At 45.6% G+C, this 19859-nt stretch overlaps 1 protein-coding gene across 2 annotated transcripts; it reads left to right on the top strand.

Annotated features, from left to right (window-relative positions):
- On the top strand, positions 1637–19615 carry SLC51A (solute carrier family 51 alpha subunit). Of its 2 annotated transcripts, NM_001244266.1 has the most exons (9): positions 1637–1890; positions 2488–2582; positions 13619–13773; positions 15220–15293; positions 15734–15892; positions 16462–16573; positions 16857–17003; positions 18582–18687; positions 19235–19615. In NM_001244266.1, the coding sequence occupies exons 1-9, from the start codon at positions 1853–1855 to the stop codon at positions 19369–19371; spliced, it is 1023 nt and encodes a 340-aa protein (NP_001231195.1). In that variant the 5' UTR covers positions 1637–1852; the 3' UTR covers positions 19372–19615. The 2 variants fall into 2 exon arrangements, with proteins under 2 accessions (NP_001231195.1, XP_020924069.1); XM_021068410.1 differs by lacking the exons at positions 1637–1890; positions 2488–2582 and adding an exon at positions 7116–8378.

Raw genomic sequence — 19859 nt, 5'->3', positions numbered from 1 at the left:
GGATTAGCCGGCTCTCCCCTGGGCCTCCCAGCCACTACCGCCCAGCTGCAGGAACATGAGCATCAGCTAGCAGCCTTCCCTTTCCGACTCCCTCTAGCCCATCGGCCCTCCTCCCCTGCCTCCCCGACCCCCACTTCTGGCCAGAAGTTTTGGAGAACACCCTCAGCTCCCTGTGTTCTGCTCTAGGGAAGTCTAAAGTTCAAGGCTCTGGGCGATTAAACGCAAGGCCTCTCACCAGGCCAGAGATGAATGACCTGGGGAGTGTTCCTGTGGAAATGGTTTGAGGAAGCTGAGTCAGCCTATGTCTTCGCTAGGGCAGGACCCAGGCGACTGACCCCCTGGAGGTTAGTGCCCTTGTCTTACTCGTTGCACCCTCACCTCCACCTTAGGAGGTCATTGACCCCCTGAGATTCCTGGGTCACTCTCCTGGGTCTCTCCTTCCCAGAGAACTGTACTTTAGGAGGGGGGAGATAGTTTGAGGTGCTTTGGGACAGGAGTATGGAGTCCCCTTGGTACCAGTAACTCCGTAACTGCTCCCTCTGACTGTATTTACTCACCAACCCAGAACCGGGCAAACTCCTCTGCCTTCCCAGAACTTCTCCCTTGACTCTCTCATGGGCCCTTTTTAAATTTTTTTTCCATTTTTTCATGGGCCCTTAAAAAAAAAAAAAAAAACAAACCCAAACTATTAGAAACTTCATCTGAACCTCCACAGATCTCCTAACCCAGGTCCCTTCTGCTTCTGTTCACACCTCCATGGCTTTCTATTCAACCTGGTGTCATAACTTCTCTGAGCCTCAGTTTCCTTATCTGTAACATGGAAATAAAGATAGCATCTACCTTCTAAGAGTAGTTGTAAGGTTTAAATGAGATAAGAGGCAGACGGCATTTCCTACAGCACCTGGGGCACCATAAACTCAATAGATATTAGCTGCTGTGGCTGTGAGTTTATTATTGTATCAGTCATGCAACCAATTCTAAGAAGCATTTAGTATGTGTGAGGTCCTGTGCTGGGAACCTAGGGGTACCATGCTTGGCCTCAAATAGGTTTAAATCTATTTGGAGAGAGAAGAGAAAGCATCAGTCAATACAATCGTTCGTAAGCATACAGTGTGTCTTTTTCAGAATCTATCAAAATGCCCAGCAATCTCACTCAGCAACTCTGCCTCTTAAATACAATACGTCTCCCCCCACCCCCGGACCCCTACCCCATTTGCTGCATCTTTGGGGGCTGTTGGGCTGGATAAGCCTGTCATCAGGACGTTGTGAGCCGGGGTTTGGGAAACCTCCATGGACCTCGTCTGGATTATCCAGCTGGACCTCCCTTCCACACATCAAGCCAACAGCACCAGTACAGTCAAGGCTTCGGCCTCGACTCATCCATCTCCTGGGGGACAGAGCCTGAGTTCCAGCCAGGTTCTGAGGGGAGGGGGTTGCTAACCAAGTGGGGACTGCGGGAAGGATCAAGGATTTTGCCTCTACCACCGCCCTAGAAGGTTCCTCGTGGGGGGATGAAGAATGAGGGTGGGCTGGGGGCAAGGGGCGGCCAAAGGCATGCGTAGGAGGGAGGAGGCGGAGCCACACCTAAGGACAGGGAGGAGTCAGGAGCCAGGGAACCTAGCCAGCTGAGGGGATCAAATTCCTCTAGGGTGAACTCTGAGATAGGAACTTGTGGGCACGGGAGGCCAGAGGTGGGACGGAGCCAGAAGGAAAGACCCAGCCACTCCACCTTCCCACAGCCCAGTCCCGCCGGCAGCAGGGCCGGCAGAGCTGCCTCCCTCAGGGGCCCGACCTGCCCGCCCCTCCTTCACTCTTGGTGCCTGCCTGGAAAGCCAGAGAGGGAACGAAGACAATGGATCCAGACAGGACTCAGATAAAGCTTGACCCCAGGTGAGTGAGGGTGGCAGGCTCTGAGCCAGGAGCCTGTTGCTAAGCAGCGGGGGCCCCTATCCCTCTGGCCTGGCCCTCCCCGCCTCCCAGGGCCCTTTGGCTGCCAGCACACAGAATGAGACAGGACTGATAATGGTCTAGCTGTCCCGGAAGGCCAGTGTGTGACCCCTCAGAACCTTGGCTTTGTCCCCCAACCAGGGAGAAAAAGATCTCAGAGGTGGGGGTGATGGGGGGCATGCCCAGAGCCCTGACCATCTGGGGACCCATTCCTGGTAGTATTTCTGAGCACTAGTTCTCTGGGACCCTGCTCTTTCTCCTTAGCAAATCCTTGGGCTGCTACCCCAGTGGCAGTGGAGAAAATGGTCTGTGGGCTTTCTGAGGACTGCAGCCAGGCCTGTTCTTGGCCCAGGCGGCAGCCTGCCTTATACATCATCCTGGGCTGATTCTCCATTCCCTCCAAGAATCAGGGACTTGAGGGGAAATGGACAAGTTCCCTGAACCCAGGAGTGTTTGAGGGACTGTCGTTTTGTGTCTCCTCCGCTACCTTCCCCTCTCCCCCAGTCCCCACATTCTGAACACAGGCTGGTGTCTCTCCAGGTACACGGCGGATCTTCTGAAGATATTGGAAGTCAATTACAGCATCCCCTCCGTCTGCTTCACTTACCCTCCCACTGCATATCAGCTTCTGAGAGGTGAGTCAGGGACCCTCCCCAGAGGGAACTGAAAGGAGGAAAAACGGAGCATCCCAGTGGAGAGTCAGGATAGCTGAGAAGACCTGAGGAGAGCTGGTCCTGAGCGGGCCAGCCGGGAGGGCCTGGGAGGATGGCTGGCCCAGTGTCTGTCTATCATGATAAAAACCTGGGAGAAGAACAACTCCTCAAGGAGCAAAAGGCCAAAAGAGGGCCGTGACATCCTGGCCTGGAGACAAACCTGCACGTGGAGCATCCCCAGTTCAAATTGGAGACACTGGCCTGTAATATTTTTCAGACCTCAGGGGCACCCAGGGACTTGAGTTGACGCCCAAATGATCCAAGCCTCATAGAATCCTCTTGGAGCCCACACAACAGCCTCCTTAGGAAAGGATCTATGTCATTTTATAGGGGTTATTATGGGCACTGTCCTGAAAACGAAGGTGAACCCGTAACATGATTGACCGTGTTGGCCACTAGATCTTGTTACTGTTGAAAGTGAAAGGCAGAGGAAGGCACTCTGCTTATTCCCTGGACACCTAAAACTTGACAATCCAATGAGCCTGGCTTCTTGATAGCAAATGTAGCTCGTGTTCACAGTTCGTATTGTTTTCCTACTGCATGACTACCTACCTCCTAGACGTTGATGATAAGAGTCAGTCTCTGTGGTACCCTTAACGCTCTACCCAGCCTCCTTCCTGATGTGATCACCTCTTCCTGGACAGCAGGATGTGGTCAGTGTGCACTAGGAGGGAGACATGGCTATGTCCTTGGCTAGTATTCAGCCTCATTTCAGACGCTCTGAACCAGAGGGTGTCCAGAGAGGCTTTATAACGGCTTGGTGGTTCATGCCAGTAGGCAGATGCTAGATCCAGCAGGGACCTCTAGCTCAGAGAGTGCATCTGGTGGTACAAGTCTTCCCTCACACCAGTGTTGCCAGCCAGAGGGAGTTTTGTCCCAAGGAGACTTTTGGCAATGCCTGGAAGCCGTTTCACTTGGCACCACTAGAGGGTGCCACTGGTATATAGTGGGTAGAAGTCAGGACCGTTGCCTTGGAAACAGAAGAAAGTCCCCACAACAGAGAATTATTTGGGCCAAAGTGTCAATAGTGCTGAGATTGAGAAACCTTGCCTTAAACAGTAGAAATGAATCTCACATTTATTTGCTACAAAATATGCAAATAGAAGCACCAAGGATGTTCAAAGCAAGGAGACCCTTCTGGTCTGGTGGTCTGGGGAGCTGCCTTGTTGCCTAGTGGAGGGTAGTAGTTAGCGTGGGGAACAGGTGGTGGGCGCTCCTGGGGTTGGGGTGGAGATAGAATGAGTAGGATAGTTCAACAGACACTGAGGAGGTGGATCTGGCAGGATTCAAGATTATTGATGGGGAGGCAGGGGACAATTGAGAGGGCTGGGCAGGTAAGGTGGGGCCTGATGTGTGTTGGGCAGAGCAGCTGTACTTTATCCTGCAGGCAGAAGGAGCCTCTGAGGGTTCTGAGATTGGGAGGGGCTGGATAGTCCCTCAGGACCATTAATCAGTAATCCAGATGGACTTTGGGGGAAGAAGAGCCTTGAAAGGCAGGGGTATAAATTGGAGGTTATTGCCCCAGCCTAGCATGAGGCACAAGCGTCTGAGCCAGAGCAGTGTCAGGGAAAGGAAGGGAAGAATAGAAAATACAGGCAATCTTAAGAAAGAGCAGGCAATCTGGTAAATATTTAAACAAGGTAAGTGAAGGAAAAGAAGACTGATGTTGACTCTGAGAATCTGGACAGTGGTGATGACGCTGACGGGAACTGGGAGAGTCAGGGAGAGGCGCCCATGGGAGGATGTGGCAAAACTTCTTCCTTCAATCATAAACTCGGTTGTTCCTGAAGTTAAATGCCATTGAAGAAAGATTTATTCTGGAAGAACTATTGAACCTTTCAGTAATATTTGTTTTTTGAAATGCCCGTGATATGATTGCAAAGGTAAGCCCTACAGGAATTTTTTTTTAATGGACTCATCCAAACATGTACATGGAGGAGTAAAGGGCTAAGAAAGGCCAAGGCAATTTTGAAAAATAGTAAGGAGAGTATGTGCCCTCCCAGATATTAAGACTTAGATATAGTAAGACTAGAGTAATTAAAGCAATTAATGAACTGCAAGGGACCCGACATCAGAAAAATGAAATAGAATAAAGCGTCCAGAAATAGACGCATGCCCACTTAGGGACTTGCTGTACACATCAGTAGTGCAGGATGGATTTTTCAAGAAATGACGCTTGACCATTGCCTGTCCTCATGGCAAATAAATAAGCATGAAAATAGCTCCAACATAGCCTAACCCAGATAGATTAAGTACCTAAATGTAAAATGCAAACATTTTTACAAAATAAAGTATGGAAAGATATCTTTATGTTTAGAAGCAAAGAATAAGTTCTTAAAACACAAGAAAGCACAAATGATCATGAAGACTGATTACATGCAAACTTCCATGCAAGTGAAAACACAAACTTCTGTGCAAGTGAAAACACTGGAAACATGTTCAAAGCCAAACCAAATCTGGGAGAAAATATGTTCAAGCCTTAAAACCAACATAGGATGATTGATCAGTATAAGAAAAATTACCTGATAAAAATTGGAAAAAAATAGATGATCAGACAATTCATACTAGAAGAGGAAACTCACATGGCCATGAAATGTACAAAAAGGTCATCTGTTTTGTAGGAAATTGGGGAACCTCAAATTAAACAATGAAATATCATTTCACTACTTTCTCAAAGGCAAAAAATTAGAAGTCCCACGTGCTGGTGAGTTTGAGGCAAAATGAACTCTCAGCAACTGCTGGTGGGATTATAAATTGGTACAACCACTTTGAGGAGTGATTAGATACCTTTAACACTGAAGAGTCTACCTCCTACAACCGAGCAATTCCAAGTGTTTGAATAGAGAACTCTTCCACACGTGCCAAGGTGACACATCTAAGAATGCCTATGGTGGCATTTGTTTGTCACAATGAAAATAATAACCATGAAAACAATGTTGAGTGGAAAAGCATTTCACAGCGTAATGCCATTGATACAGATTTTTTTAAAAAAATGCAAAGCAGGAGTTCCCACATGGCTCAGTGGGTTAAGGATCCAGCAACTGCAGTGGCACCACTTCAATCTCTGGAACTTCTGCATGCTGTGAGTGTGACCGAAAAAAAAAAAAAAAAACCAAAACAATATAATATATTGAGTATGTACATATGCTATAAAAAATTAGACCATACAGGAAAAGGTACACACTAACTTCAGATGGTAGTTCGCCATGGCACATGAGGAAGCAAAGGGAAAAGGATCCAGGATGTAAATACAGGGGCCATCAAATACATCTGTAATGTTTTATTTTTCCAAGAATATGCTTTTAAGCAAAATTGGCAATATAGTAACACTCTCTAAAATGGATTATGGGTGTATTAATATTTGTTCTATTATTCTCTTTATTTTTGAAAACTTTATAATTTTAAAAATAATTATAAAAATTATTTTTGATGGGCTGTGAGAAAATGTTAGATAATAAAAACAGAATACAACATTTTTACAGCATGATTCCAGTAATACAATATGAGTACACTTTAACCAGAATGTTTTTATTTATCTTTTTTAAATTATTTATTTATTTAGCTTTTTAGGGCTGCACTGGCTGCATATGGAGTTTCCCAGGCTAGGGGTCAAATTGGAGCTGTAGCCGTCGGCTGACGCCACAGCCACAGCAACACCAGATCTGAGCCACATCTGGGACCTACACCACAACTCACGGCAACACCAGATCCTTAACCCACTGAGCAAGGCCAGGAATTGAACCCGAATTCTCATGGATCCTAGTCGGGATCATTAACCTCTGAGCCACGAAGGGAACTCCAACCAGGAGGTTTTTAAAAGCTACTTTTTATTGAGCGAATATTGCATACCATGCTAAGAAGTTTACTTGGAGGATAAATAACCTGTACAAGATTAGAGGGCAAGCAATAAATGGAGTTTTACTTTGCACTCAGAGCCTATGCTCTTAACCTCCATGGAAATAAATATGCAAGAATGAAAATAACTTTTGGTTAGGAACAAGCTAGGATTATGGGTGATATCCTTTTTGCAAAGTTTTAATGTTCTTATATTGTTTTCATTATTTAAAGAAGTAATCTTCACTATTACAGATAGAGTGAGAAATTTGCCTTGTTGCCAAAGGTATAATTGTATTCCAACAGGTCAGTTAGATAAGCATTTCCCGAAGTGTGTTCCTTGGAATACTAATCCCAAGGAGTGCTCCATGAAAAGAGCCTGTAGAAAAAATAAGTCTGGGGAGTTCCCGTAGTGGCTCAGTGGAAACGAATCTGACTAGTATTCATGAGCACTCAGGTTCAATCCCTGGCCTCGCTCAGCGGGTTAAGGGTCTGGCATTGCCGTGAACTGTGGTGTAGGTCCCAGACGTGGCTCAGATCTGGTGTTGATGTGGCTGTGGTGTAGGCCAGTGGCTACAGCTCCAATTCATCCCCTAGCCTGGGAACCTCTGTATGCCAAGTGCATGGCCCTAAAAAGACAAAAAGGAAGGAAGGAGGGAAGGAAGGAAGAAAAAGAAGTTTTGTAAAAGCTATATTCTATAACCTCCTTTTGGAAAGTAACAATATAAATCAGATTTAAAACTTGGTATACTTTGCAGGAAAGACACGTGTTTCACTTTGCTTAAAGTATTTCTGAATACCCTTGAGCCATAGAATACTTTTGTTCCATTAAGATGCAGGAAAAAAAGAAGACATGAGTTTGGTGTAGAGTAGATGTGTCAGGCTACGGATGTGAAGGGATTTCTCTTTCTCAGCTTCTGCGCTGTGGAAGTGCATACAAGAGCCTGTAGAAACTGCAAGAATGAGAAAGAGTAGAGCCCCAAAGTCAGCAGATACAAGAAACTGCAAAGACATTTCTGTATTGAATGGTCGGAATATGTCTCACTCCCTCTTTCTCATAAACTTAAGCAACAATTTAGGGTTGCATTTGATTGTTTATATCATTCCACATTTCCTCCCCTATCTCTGTGAACACACACCAAGAGTCAGCAAGGGTTAGGAATGCCTGGGTTTAAATCCCATCTCTGGGCTCTGTGACTGTGGGGCAAGGTACTTGGCTCTCTAAGCCTTGTTTCTTGAAAAAGCCTAAAAATGGAGATGACAGTGAGAATTCTCATTTCTTTCATTTAATAAATAATTACAGTTACGTTCCATGCACTTGAAATAGAAAAGAAAACAATCCTGACAAAGTCCCAATCGCTCCCATGGGGACAGACAATAAACAAGTAAATAAGTATGTAAATAACCTCACTGTGGGGCAGTTGGGGCTGGGTAGGGGGCATAACACCACACTGGGCACCCAGGGCAGGCTGGCCGAGGTGGGCATTTGAGCGGAGAGCTCAGTGATGAGAAGGAGCCAGGCACAGGGAGCTCAGGGAGAAAAGCTGAACAAGCAGAAGCCAAGTGCAATAAAGTCCTGGAGGTGGAAGTGGCTCGGGTGGTTGTTGGGAGGCTGAGGAGTGGTAGGGAAATCCCAAACCTCAATAACAGAGAAAGGGCGAGGTGACGTGATTGAGTTTGGAGGTCACAGGGTGTGGGAGAGGATAAGGAATCAGTAGAGGAGACCAAGGGCCAGAGGCCAGGAGGAGAACTAGGAGGACTCTGGTTCTGGGAATCATGGGGAGGGAGGTTTTCAAGGAGGAAAGAAGAGTCAAGGACAGGGATGACTGGGAAAGGCTTTGACTAGACGGCTTTGTGAAGTGCTGTTTCCCCTCTCAGCTCACGGTAAGCTGGTGAGGACAAGCGTCATGCAGGGCCTGGGGGAATCTCACAAGGAGAGGCCGCCAGCGGTACTCCCCTTCCCAACGATGGACAGTGGTTTTTAGAAATTCCCACTGTGGTACAGTGGGTTAATGACCTGACTTGACTTGGTGGATGGACCGGTCTGACCCAGGCCTGGCACAGTGAGTTAAGGATCCACTGTGGCTGGGTATAGGTCGAAGTTCTACCTGATTCAATCCCTGGCCCAGGAGCTTCCATATGCCATGGGTACAGCCAATAAAAGGAAAAAAAAGAGAGAGAGAGAGAGAGGGAAGGAGAGAAAGAAAGAAAGAAAGAAAGAAAGAAAGAAAGAAAGAAAGAAAGAAAGAAAGAAAGAAAGAAAGAAAGAAAGAAAGAAAGAAAGAAAGAAAGAAAGAAAGAAAAGAGAAGGAAGGAAGGGAGAAAGAAGGAAGGAAATTACTGACTTAATTTTGGTTTCTGCCTATCTGGACTTTATTGTGTGTGTGTGTGTGTGTGTTTTCTGCTGCCCCACAGCATATGGGATTCCTGGGCCAGGGATCAGATCTGAGACAAAACTGCAGCAATGCCAGGGGTCCTTAATCTACTGTGCAGCTCCGGGACTGAACCTGCATCCCAGAATAGTTGGTTATCTTTATGGCTGTATATATATCTATGTATAATTTCTTTCTTATTCTGCCAACTATGGACAGTACTTCTCCACCTTCCATTTTGTAAGGTAAAGGTAGTAGTGTCTCAGTCCTTCCTTCAACTCCTTTCTACCTTTCTCTCCGGTCAAATCCTTTAAACGTGGTTATAATTTTATTGTGTTAATCTTGCATTCTGCTTTGTTCACATAAAGGTTTGTTTGTTTCAGGTATAAATTATACATAGTAAAGGGCAATGATTTTAAGTATATAATTTGATAGATTTTTACCTAAATATACATCTGTGAAACCACCACCCAGATCAAGAAATAGAACATTTCCAGCACCCAGTAGAGCCTCTCTTACTCCCTCTAGTTAATATTTGTCCAAAGACCATTCTTTTTTTTTTTTTTTTTTTTTTTTTTGTCATTTCTTGGGCCGCTGCAGCGGCATATGGAGGTTCCCAGGCTAGGGGTCTAATCAGAGCTGTAGCTACGCCAGAGCCATAGCAACGCAGGATCCGAGCCGCATCTGCAACCTACGCCACAGCTCACCGCAACGCCAGATCGTTAACCCACTGAGCAAGGGCAGGGACCGAACCCGCAACCTCATGGTTCCTAGTCGGATTCGTTAACCACTGAGCCACGACGGGAACCCCACCTTTTTATAATTCTTAACATTTGGATTGCCTTCTTTTAAAAATGTACTGTTTAGGTTTTCTTTTTTCATTTAAAAAAATTGTGTTCTTTTTGATAGGAATTCTTTATATATTATGGCTATGAGTCTTTTGTTGCATATTTGTATTGCAGATATCTTCTCTCAGTCTGAGCTTGCCTTTTCATTCTCTTAATGGTTTCCTTTGACAAATGGAAATTCTTAATTTTAAGGAAATGTAGTTTATCAATTTTTTCTTTATAATTAGTGCTTTTGTGTCCTTTTTTTTTTTTCTTTTTAGGGCCACACCTGTGGCATATGAAAGTTCCCAGTGGTCTAACTGTAGCTGCAGCTACAGTCCTACACCACAGCCACAGCAACACCAGATCCAAGCAGCATCTGTAACCTATGCGACACTTTATGGCAACACCGAATCCCTAACCCACCGAGCACTGCCAGGAATCACACCCGCATCCTCATGACATTAGTTGGGATCTTAACCTGCTGAGACACAACAGGAACTCCTTGTGTCCTAAGATCTTTGCCTATCTCAAAGTCATTAAAGTATATTTCTCTGCTGTCTTCCAAAATCTTTATTGTTTTAACTTTCACATTTAGGTGCTTTTGTATGATGTGAGGGAGGAATCAATGTTCTTTTTTATCCCTCAAATGATATGCAGTTAACCTAGTACTTTCTTGATGAATTCTTGTTTTGTTTTTTTTGCTTCTTAGGGCTGCACCCGAGGCATATGGAGGCTCCCAGGCTAGGGGTTAAATGGGAACTACAGCTGCTGTCCTATGTCACAGTTCGAGGTGACACCAGATTCAAACCGCATCTGCAAACTACACCACAGCTCACAGCAACACCGGATCCCTAACCCACTGGGCAAGGCCAGGAATCGAACCCTCAACCTCATGGTTCCTAGTTGGATTCGTTTCTGCTATGCCATGACGAGAACTCCTAACCTAGTACTTTCTTGAAAAAAATCTTTTCCCCCTATAACCTATAAGGGAGAAAAACTGAAAAGAATATAGATATAAAACTGAATCACTTTGCTATGCATCTGAAATTAATACATTGTAAATCAACTATACTTCAATAAAACAAATCAAACAAAAAACAACCAAAAAATCCTTTCCTTCTGAATTGTAGTGAAGCCTTTGTTATAAATCAAATCACCATATGTATGTGGATCTGTTAATAAGTTTTTCCTTTTTTTTTAAAGTGAGTGTTAATAAGTTTAAATATTATAGTGTTTGCAAAGATTTTTTTATGATGGGCACACAAGTAGTTTACATAATTTTAATATTGTTAGACATTTAAGTTCTTTTCAATTTAGGGCTATTAAACATGATCTTTTAATAGAACAAAAATAACATATTAGTGTTATTTTGTTCTTTGACTACTAGGCAGGTTGAATATTTTCCCATATGTCCTAAACTGTGTTAATATCTTTTTCCCATTTGTGAGAGCCTTCTGTTTTGTTTTGTTTTTTTTCCCCTTGGGCGGCACCCGTGGCATATGGAGGTTCCCAGGCTAGGGGTAAAATTGGAGCTACAGCTGCTGGCCTACGCCACAGCCACAGCAACTCAGGATCTGAGCTGAGTCTGTGACCTGCACCATCTATACTCATGGCAGAGCCAGACCCCTGTCCCACTGAGCAAGGCCAGGGATCAAACCTGAGTCCTCCTGGATACCAGTCAGTTCATTTTTGCTATGCCACAACAGGAACTCCTGTTTTGTTTTGTTTTTTAATGTAATAAAGTTCTTAAACTTTACGCATTTATTAAAAATGCTTTCCCCTAGTCCATTTGCTTTTTTTTTTTTTTTTAACATTCAGGAGTTTAAACTTTTTATCAGATTTGACCGTATTTGTGATTTCTTAGATTACATCTAAGCTGAGGAAGGTCGTCCCTCTCCAGAGCTTTAATGAAAATACAGTTCTCTCTCTTTTTTCTTCTCTCAGTTTTCCCTGTTTGACTTTTAAAGCCTTTTCATTTTAATCTATTTGGAGTTATTTTGATATACAGCAGGCTTTATATGTATCTCGTGATAAAACAATCATGATTTTTTAAAATCCACATATTTCTTGTGTAAGGGTAAAACTGTGTTTAAAAAAATCCTCTGTGATGCTTATATTTTCAAAGTTTCAAGGAAAAAAAAGTAAATTTTTTTTTTTTTTTTTTTTTTTTTTGCTTTTTAGGGTCACACCACAGCATATGGAAGCACTCAGGCTAGGGGATGAATCAGAGCTGCAGCTGCCGGCTTACACCACAACCATAGCAACTCTGGATCTGAGCTACATCTACGACCTACACCACAGTTCATGACAATGCCGGATCCTTAATGCACTGAGCAGGGCCAGGGATGGAACCTGCATCCTCATGGATACTATTCGGGTTCATTTCCACTGAGCCACGACAGGAGCTCTGGTAAAGCATCTTTTTAATAAAGGACTGCAGCCTCATTTTTTTAATGTTTAAACCTGCAGGGCCTCCTTGAACAACATCTGTGGAGGTAATTGAGAAAGAGGCAACACAGCTCAACAGCAATAGCCATGCCAAGCCAGGAATTTAGTCACCCAGAGGGCTGTATCCTAACTAAGTGGGAGGGGGTAGAGAAAGGGATGGAGAGGAAGGAAGAAAAATCGAACTGTCCTATCTTTTGTGGCTTGTGATAGAAAGGAAAAGCTTACCACTGACTCAAAAGTGCAGCTTGGGAGCCGGAATTCAAGGCGCAGGTCCTCTGGATGGACCACAAACCTAACTGCAGTCAGGGGTAAAGGGCCTCTTGGAAAAAGTAAATTGAAACAGAGAGAAGAACATGTGCCCTGAGATAAGAACCACCAGAATCAACATATTTTTTTGGGCAAATTCTCCTTTGTCCTGGTTGCTCCCTGTGGTGCCACCGGGTACGACTGACCCAGAGGCCACCTCAGGTCTTTACTGTGGTATGGTCTCCTTCCTCCCTGTTCTGGTGTCAGCTGTGATCTGGCTGAGCTGCCCTCAGTCACCAAAACACTGGGCAGACCAGTCAATACCGTCTTCACACTTTACTCCCAAGGCAATAGGACCCTGGACTGGACTCTGAGCATCTTCCTCCACTTCTCTGTCATCCAGCCAGTTAGGAGATGGAAACAAGAGTCTGCCATCTAGGGAGGAGATAAATGAGGGTCTGGGCTTAGTCACTGAGGACACAGAAACTTTTGTTTGTTACATTGGTGAATCAATGTTCAGCAACACATATTGTGATTGTATTAATGTTTTCCTATTAGCAATGGTGAAGCCCGAGGAGCTTCACTGGTGTTTGTTAAAATGTTTGATATTCTCTGACCAGTATGGGGTGAGCTTGTTTTAAATGTAGCTTACCAGATCTATCCCAGATCTATCGAAACAGCACCTCTGAGGATAGGACCTGGGCAGCTACTTTTTAACAGCTCCTCAAATGATCTCAAGAAACACTAAAGAGAGCTCCTGGAACACATTTAATGTTAGGTTACGTGTGAGCCCAACATGGGTCAGATGTCCTTGGAGTCTCTACTTGTATCCATTTCTTTCACTAAAGTCCCTTTCTAATGTCCCAGTTTGGTGACATAATTTTTGAAGTCAAATTTAAACAGCTCTAAAGTACAGCATGAATTACATTCTGCCTCAATTATAATGTTAATTGGTCCCTGTCTGCCAGCTTGGCACCTGACATTGAGGTAGAAAATACCTAGAATTATCTAGGTCTAGTCTCCCATTCATGCAGAAGAGTGACAATTTCTAAGTCAGGTGTTGGATACTCTAGGTCAAAGAAAAATCCCATCTTCTGCCTAGAGGGGAGCCTAAACCAGGTCCTTCTCCATGTGGTAAAGCAATTTAGATCAAGTGAGGAAGCCCACAGGTTCTGCGCCTCCGTCCTGTTCTTCAGCTCACTGGAGTCTGCCTCTCTTTCCACTCTAGCATTGGGCCCCATGGAAATTTCCCTCACGGGCATCATGACCTTGCTTACCCTGGGCTCGGTCACCATCTTCCTGGAGTCTGCTGTCTACCTGTACAAGAACACTCGCTGCCCCATCAAGAGGAAGACTCTGCTCTGGAGCAGCTCTGCCCCCACGGTGAGGGCCCTGTAGCTGCTCTTTGGAAGGGACTGGAGAGGAGGCAGTGTCCATCCTAAGGATTCCTTTAAGCTCAACCATTCAAGCTGCCTTCCTCTACAGCCTTAGGTGGTGGGGCTTTTGGTTTGATCTCTGTTTACAGTCAGGACCCCATGCCTAGAAGGTCAACGGCAGTGGGGTGGAGTATTTGAAATCTTAGAGCCACAGAGACAGCTGGAGAATTTGCTCAGCCCACCAGCAGCCCCACTCACTCCTCCTCGGCTATAGTATTGCTGTAAAAAGCAAGCCTCCTTCCTGTACAGAAAAGCAGTGATTCTTTAGAAGGAAAGAAGGAGTTCCCATTGTGGCTTAGTGGCTGTAGAACCTGACTAGTGTCTGTGAGGATGTAGGTTCCATCCCTGGCCTTGTTCACTGGGTTAAGGATCTGGCATTGCCTCAAGCTTTGGTGTAGATTGCACATGTGACTTGGATCTGGCGTTGCTGTGGTTATGGCATAGGCCACAGCTCTGATTCCGCCTCTAGCCTGTGAATTTCCACATGCCATATGTGTGGCCCTAAAAAGAAAAGAAAGAAAGAGGAAAAAAAAGGAAGGAAGGAGGAAAAGAATTTTTCTTTCTGGGGTCATGCTCACTGTACCCTTACATTGCAGGTCTTTTTTAACTCACTCCCACCACCACTGGATAGGCCTTTGGCTTGCTCCCAGGCCGTAAGATGGGACTTCTCTTTACTCGTGCCGACCTCTGAGTCTGTTTAGGGTGAAGAACAAAGCCCTTGAGGTCCTTTCCTGCCAGATGGCACCTGCCTGTGCCATCTCAAGTCATCAGAGATGCTTTAATAACATGGGATGTTGAAAAGGAAGGGTTGGATCTTGATCCATTTACCCTTAAAGATGAAATGACCTACTCCTACCCAGGGATATAGGTTGAGATAGCCCCTGACTCAAGGCGACCTGCTGTCTCCAACCCTAGATAAGGAATGAACTGACCGCTAAATTAAAAAGAAGTTTTTTGGAGTTCCCGTCGTGGCTCAGTGGTTAACGAATCTGACTAGGAACCATGAGGTTGCAGGTTCAATCCCTGGCCTTGCTCAGTGGGTGAAGGATCCGGCGTTGCTGTAAGCTGTGGTGTAGGTTGCAGATGCGTCTTGGGTCCCGCGTTGCTGTGGCTGTGGCTGTGGTGTAGGCCAGTGGCTACAGGTCCGATTCGACCCTCAGCCTGGGAACCTCCATATGCCATGGGAGCAGCCCTAGAAAAGGCAAAAAGACAAAAAAATAAAAAAAATTTTTTAAATTAGTTGATTTAACTAGTTATCTTCCTAGCTGGTCACTTTTAAGTAAGGGTGCCTCAAATGTTTAGGTTTTGCTTCCTTGAGCCCTTGCTGCAAAAGGTGGGCTTGAAGTCTCCCCCCTTTCTTTCCCTAACCAGCTCCTTGCTTCTCTCCAAGCAGATAGTGTGTGTGTTCTGCTGCTTTGGTCTCTGGATTCCTCGTGCCCTGATGCTCGTGGAAATGGCCGTAGCCTCGTGAGTGTCCTGCCCCGCCCCCAGCTGGACTGGATATCATTCTGTAGTCCCCCTTCTGTTCCCTCAATCCCAGGAGTCCAGAGTCCATGTCCTCTTTTATCTCCTCCCTCTTCCAGAAATCACTGCAAACCAACTGATCATGAATCTAGCTCTTTCCTACTTGTGCTAATCCGGGTCTCTGGAACTTCTAGTTCATCCTCAGGCATCACTTCATCCCCATAGCTTGAAAGTGCCCTCTTCCCACCCTGTCCTCTCTCTCACTCCTCTTGGGTCACACATCAGAACACCTAGTCCATACCGTGATCCCCTCAGGGAGCCCCACCTCTCCCTGCACCCTTTGTGGTCTGATTTTCTTTGGCAGCAAAGGGGCATCCCCTTGGCTGCTGCCGCCTCCCCTTCTGTGTTGAGAGTACACAGGCCCACCTCTCCCCTGACTGCAGGTTTTTCGCGATGTGCATTTACCTGCTGATGAAGGTCATGGTGCAAGGCTTTGGTGGGCAGGAGGCAGTGCTGAGGACACTGAAGGACACCCCGATGAGAGTCCACACAGGCCCCTGCTGCTGCTGCTGCCCCTGCTGCCCAAAACTCATACTCACCAGGTAAGGCAGGAGGGAGAGGGGGAGAGGCCGCCTGGAGGAGCAGGTTAGCCTCTGCCAGTTCTCTCCCAAGAGCCTCTGCTGGTGCTCTCAGCCCTGCTTCAAGCCTCTTGGAATTAGGCTTATAGGGAACACATCCAGTGATGAAAGGGTGGGCATCCCTCAGCCGGGCCCCCACACTGGGCACCCACTGAGGGGGCGGGGAAGCGAGGAAGGAAAACACCAACATTCCCACACTTAAGCTCGCTGCCCCCTGCAGATTTTACCACGCAGAGCAAACTGGCCTTTGGGCTACTGGCTTTCCCCTTCTGTCCATTTTGGTTAATGAGGTTGGGGTCAACACTCAGTTCTTGCTCAAAAGGCTGTATTCTGGTTTGAGGGTGAGTGGGAGGCAAGAAGGGTTTTCAATGCTCTCAACATTCTAGCTTCTTAAGTCCTCATCCATTTAACTGTCTTGATGTCTATGATGGTGGCCAAGCCTCAGCCCAGAAGCCTAGAGAAGGTCTTGAACAGGAAGGTCTTCTTGGGGTGGGGAGTTTGTGGGTTCATGCTCCTAACCCTTCCCCGCTCAGGAAGAAGCTTCAGCTGCTGATGTTGGGCCCCTTCCAGTATGCCTTCTTGAAGATAGCACTGACCCTGGTGGGCCTGTTTCTCATCCCTGACGGCATCTATATCCCAGCAGACGTAAGTCAGGAGTAAGGGGCGGCAGCATTCATTTAATACCTTTGAGCTCTGGAAGGAATAGCTGGAGCCAATATGCCTTGATTAGGGCTCCAGGGATGGGGTAGCCCCGGGGACAGGGTGGCTGTAGAAAAGTAGCTGCTCAGGGACTTCGATGGGGAGAGAGGAGATGGGAAGAGACCAAGGCTTTGGAGCTTTTTTACCTTCCCCACCATGGGAAAGTGGAAATAAAAGGAGGAGAAAAGGGCTTGCCTCCCTCACTGACTACTTTCTGGTCTGCCGCCAGATTTCTGAGGAGAGCGCTGCTCTATGGATCAACACTTTCCTCGCTGTGTCCACCCTCTTGGCTCTGTGGGCCCTGGGCATCATTTTCCGTCAAGCCAAGCTGCACCTGGGTGAGCAGAACATAGGAGCCAAGTTTGCTCTATTCCAGGTAACTATACCCTGAGAGAGAAAAGATGGTTAATCATGAGCCGCAAATAATAGGGATTAGGAGCTGATACTAATAAAAGCTAAAAGCGAGTCTGGGAGTCTTCTGAAGCCTTAGGTTTCCTGTGAGTTGGTAAATAATCCCTGCCCTTTGCCAGTTTTTGCTTTTCTGTACTGTAATAGATTCCTAGGGCTGCTGTAGTGAAATACTGCAAACTGGGTGGCTTAAAACAACAGAAATTTATTGTCCCACAATTCTGGAGGCTAGATGTCCAAAATCAAGCTGTCACCTGGCCCATACTCCCTCTGAAACCTGTTGGGGAGAATCCTTCCTTGACTATTTCTAGTTCCTGGCATCTCGCAGCAATCCTTGGCATCCTTGGCTCATGGCTGTGTCACTCCAGTTTCTTTTTCTATCGTCATGTGGCATTCTCCTCTCATGTGTCTGCATCTTATGTCTCTTTTCTTCTTCTTGTAAGGGCATCAGTCTTATTGGAATAAAGACCCACCCTATTCCAGTATGAGTTCATCTCAACTAATTACATCTAATTAGTTAACCAAAACAGCGATGCTGTTTTCAAATAATGTCACTTTCAGAGCTACTGAGGGTTAAGACTACAGCATATTTAGGGGGACACAATGTAACTCATGACATATTATCAAATTTTAAATTCTTAAACCTTTGCTTTTTTTTTTCTTTTCTAGCCATGACTTCTAAAAACCCCATAATTCCTCACCACCAGAAACATCAGTATTATCACAGCTACAAGTATAAATTACCTATACCATGTACTAGGCACTTTTCATACATTAATTACATTTAAGTTCTCACTATAATCTTAAGAGCTACTGTTATTTCTATTTTACAAATGAGGAAACTGAGCTATTATTGGGGCTTGCTCAAAGGCACATAAGGGATGGGGCTAGAATTTAAGCCTAGATCTGCCTACTCCCAAGCCCACTTCCCTTCTTTTCATCGCATTGTCTTTTCATCTTCACACTTTTTCTGAAAATTCTCTAAGCCACATTTGTTCATATTTTACACTTCTCATTCTCTAAGCCCAGAGATAACCTTTCCACCAAATGCAATGACTTCCAGCAATATTTTTTTCTTTCTCTCTCCATTCTTTCTGTCTCCTTGCTGGGCTTTTCTCCTACTCCCAGGGCATAATGACTCCTTTATAGTTAACAAAGCGATTTCACATAAATTCTCATTTCATCTAAGAAGCAGGTGCCACTGAAATGTGAATTTACAGGCACAATAGTGGGCAGAACTGGAGGGTCTGTAGGAAGAGAGAGGACAGAGAGGAAGTGAGGAACTTAAGGAACCTAGAAAAGAATGTGGGCCCCAGAAGCACTTAGGTTCAGGCCCCAGGAAGAAAGCCCTGTGATAGCCAAGCCTGCCCAGGATGATGATGGAGAAGCCTGGACAAGCCAAGTCTTCCCTGAAGAGGCTGTGCCTCAGGAAAGTGTACTTAGAGGGGGCAAGGACTACGACGCATTTCAGATACAGCGGTGGGCCAGCCAGCCTCAGTGTCCTAGCTGCTGGCCCCCTGCCCTCACTTCTCCCTTCTTTCTCCAGGTGCTCCTTATTCTGACTGCCCTGCAGCCAGCCATCTTCTCAGTTTTGGCCAATGGCGGGCAGATTGCTTGTTCGCCTCCCTTTTCCTCTAAAATCAGATCTCAAGGTGAGCACACAGGGGCTCCTTATCCAGTTCCAGGATGGGCAAGAGGGGGAGGTCAGAGAGGAGAGGACCTTAGAACAGAAGTTGGGCCAGCCAACCTCAGAACACTCAGAATATTCTGCTCAGAGTACTCAGAAAGGAAATCTAGCAGAAGCTCTACTAAGGAGGATATGATCTCTCTGATCACACAAGAAAAAGCTCCATTTCCACAGCTTTCGGTCAGCCCTGATGGCCAACCCAGGAAGCCGTGGGCTCAACCCTCAGCTCCTAGTAGAGAATGGGTGAGGTTAGGAAGCAGAAGGTCATGCTGATACAACATAAGAAAGAAATGGGGTTTAATGCTAAACTCAAATGGCAGGAGGTAGAGAGCCAAGTTCTAGTTCAGGCTCTATTACCTGCTATGCTACTTGTGACAACTTATTGTCTCTCCGTCCTGGCTTAAGGATAAAATGGAGAAAATATTGTTCAACTCATATGCCAGGCCAGCTGGTGAGCTAACACCTCTATAAGTTAGCATAACCTACATTATATTTTGCCCCCCTCGCTGCAGTGATGAACTGCCACCTCCTCATCCTGGAGACTTTTCTGTTAACCGTGCTGACACGAATGTACTACCGAAAGAAAGATGACAAGGTTGGATATGAAACTTTCTCTTCTCCAGACCTGGATATGAACCTCAAAGCCTGAGGTGGATGGCTTGGGCAGTGAAAGACACATAGTACTCATTAGACGGGTACAAGATTTCCTTATAGTCCTTCAATCTTGACCAACTGGGGATGGATTCCATTGTCAGCATGAGCTGGCAGATTATGGATACTGGATCATAGAGATGAAGGTGAACTATGCAATAGGATGAAATTGTTTAGGATCTTGTCTGGGGAATGTACATTAAGTTTTATAATAAACATACAGGATGGAGTTTGATATTCTATACTGAGCACATTCTTCTTTGGGTACCACTACTAGCCCTTAAAAGTTTGTATATTCAAAGGTCACCCTCAGCTTTCCCAAAGCAAATGAAGGGGGAAGAATATATGGCAGTTTTCCTGGTATAATAACAAGAACAGAACGCAGACAGGCAAAATAGAGACCAAAGCCTCAAAGAAATCAGGCTTCTGAAGAACAGCTGAAAGATGTTCTTGGCCTTACAGATGTGTCATTTGGGCACTGATGAC

The sequence above is a fragment of the Sus scrofa genome, chromosome 13 (assembly GCF_000003025.6).
Source record: "Sus scrofa isolate TJ Tabasco breed Duroc chromosome 13, Sscrofa11.1, whole genome shotgun sequence".
NCBI lineage: Eukaryota > Metazoa > Chordata > Mammalia > Artiodactyla > Suidae > Sus > Sus scrofa.
The sequence above is the reverse complement of the archived record's forward strand: the minus strand, read 5'-3'. Positions and strand labels throughout refer to the sequence as shown.

Bases quoted from the DNA above. Each gene is read 5' to 3' on its own strand.
- SLC51A (NM_001244266.1), top strand. From the start codon at position 1,853: ATGGATCCAGACAGGACTCAGATAAAGCTTGACCCCAG. The intron at 16,574-16,856 runs GTAAGTCAGGAG...GTCTGCCGCCAG, and splicing joins GCATCTATATCCCAGCAGAC to ATTTCTGAGGAGAGCGCTGC. The intron at 17,004-18,581 runs GTAACTATACCC...TTCTTTCTCCAG, and splicing joins CCAAGTTTGCTCTATTCCAG to GTGCTCCTTATTCTGACTGC.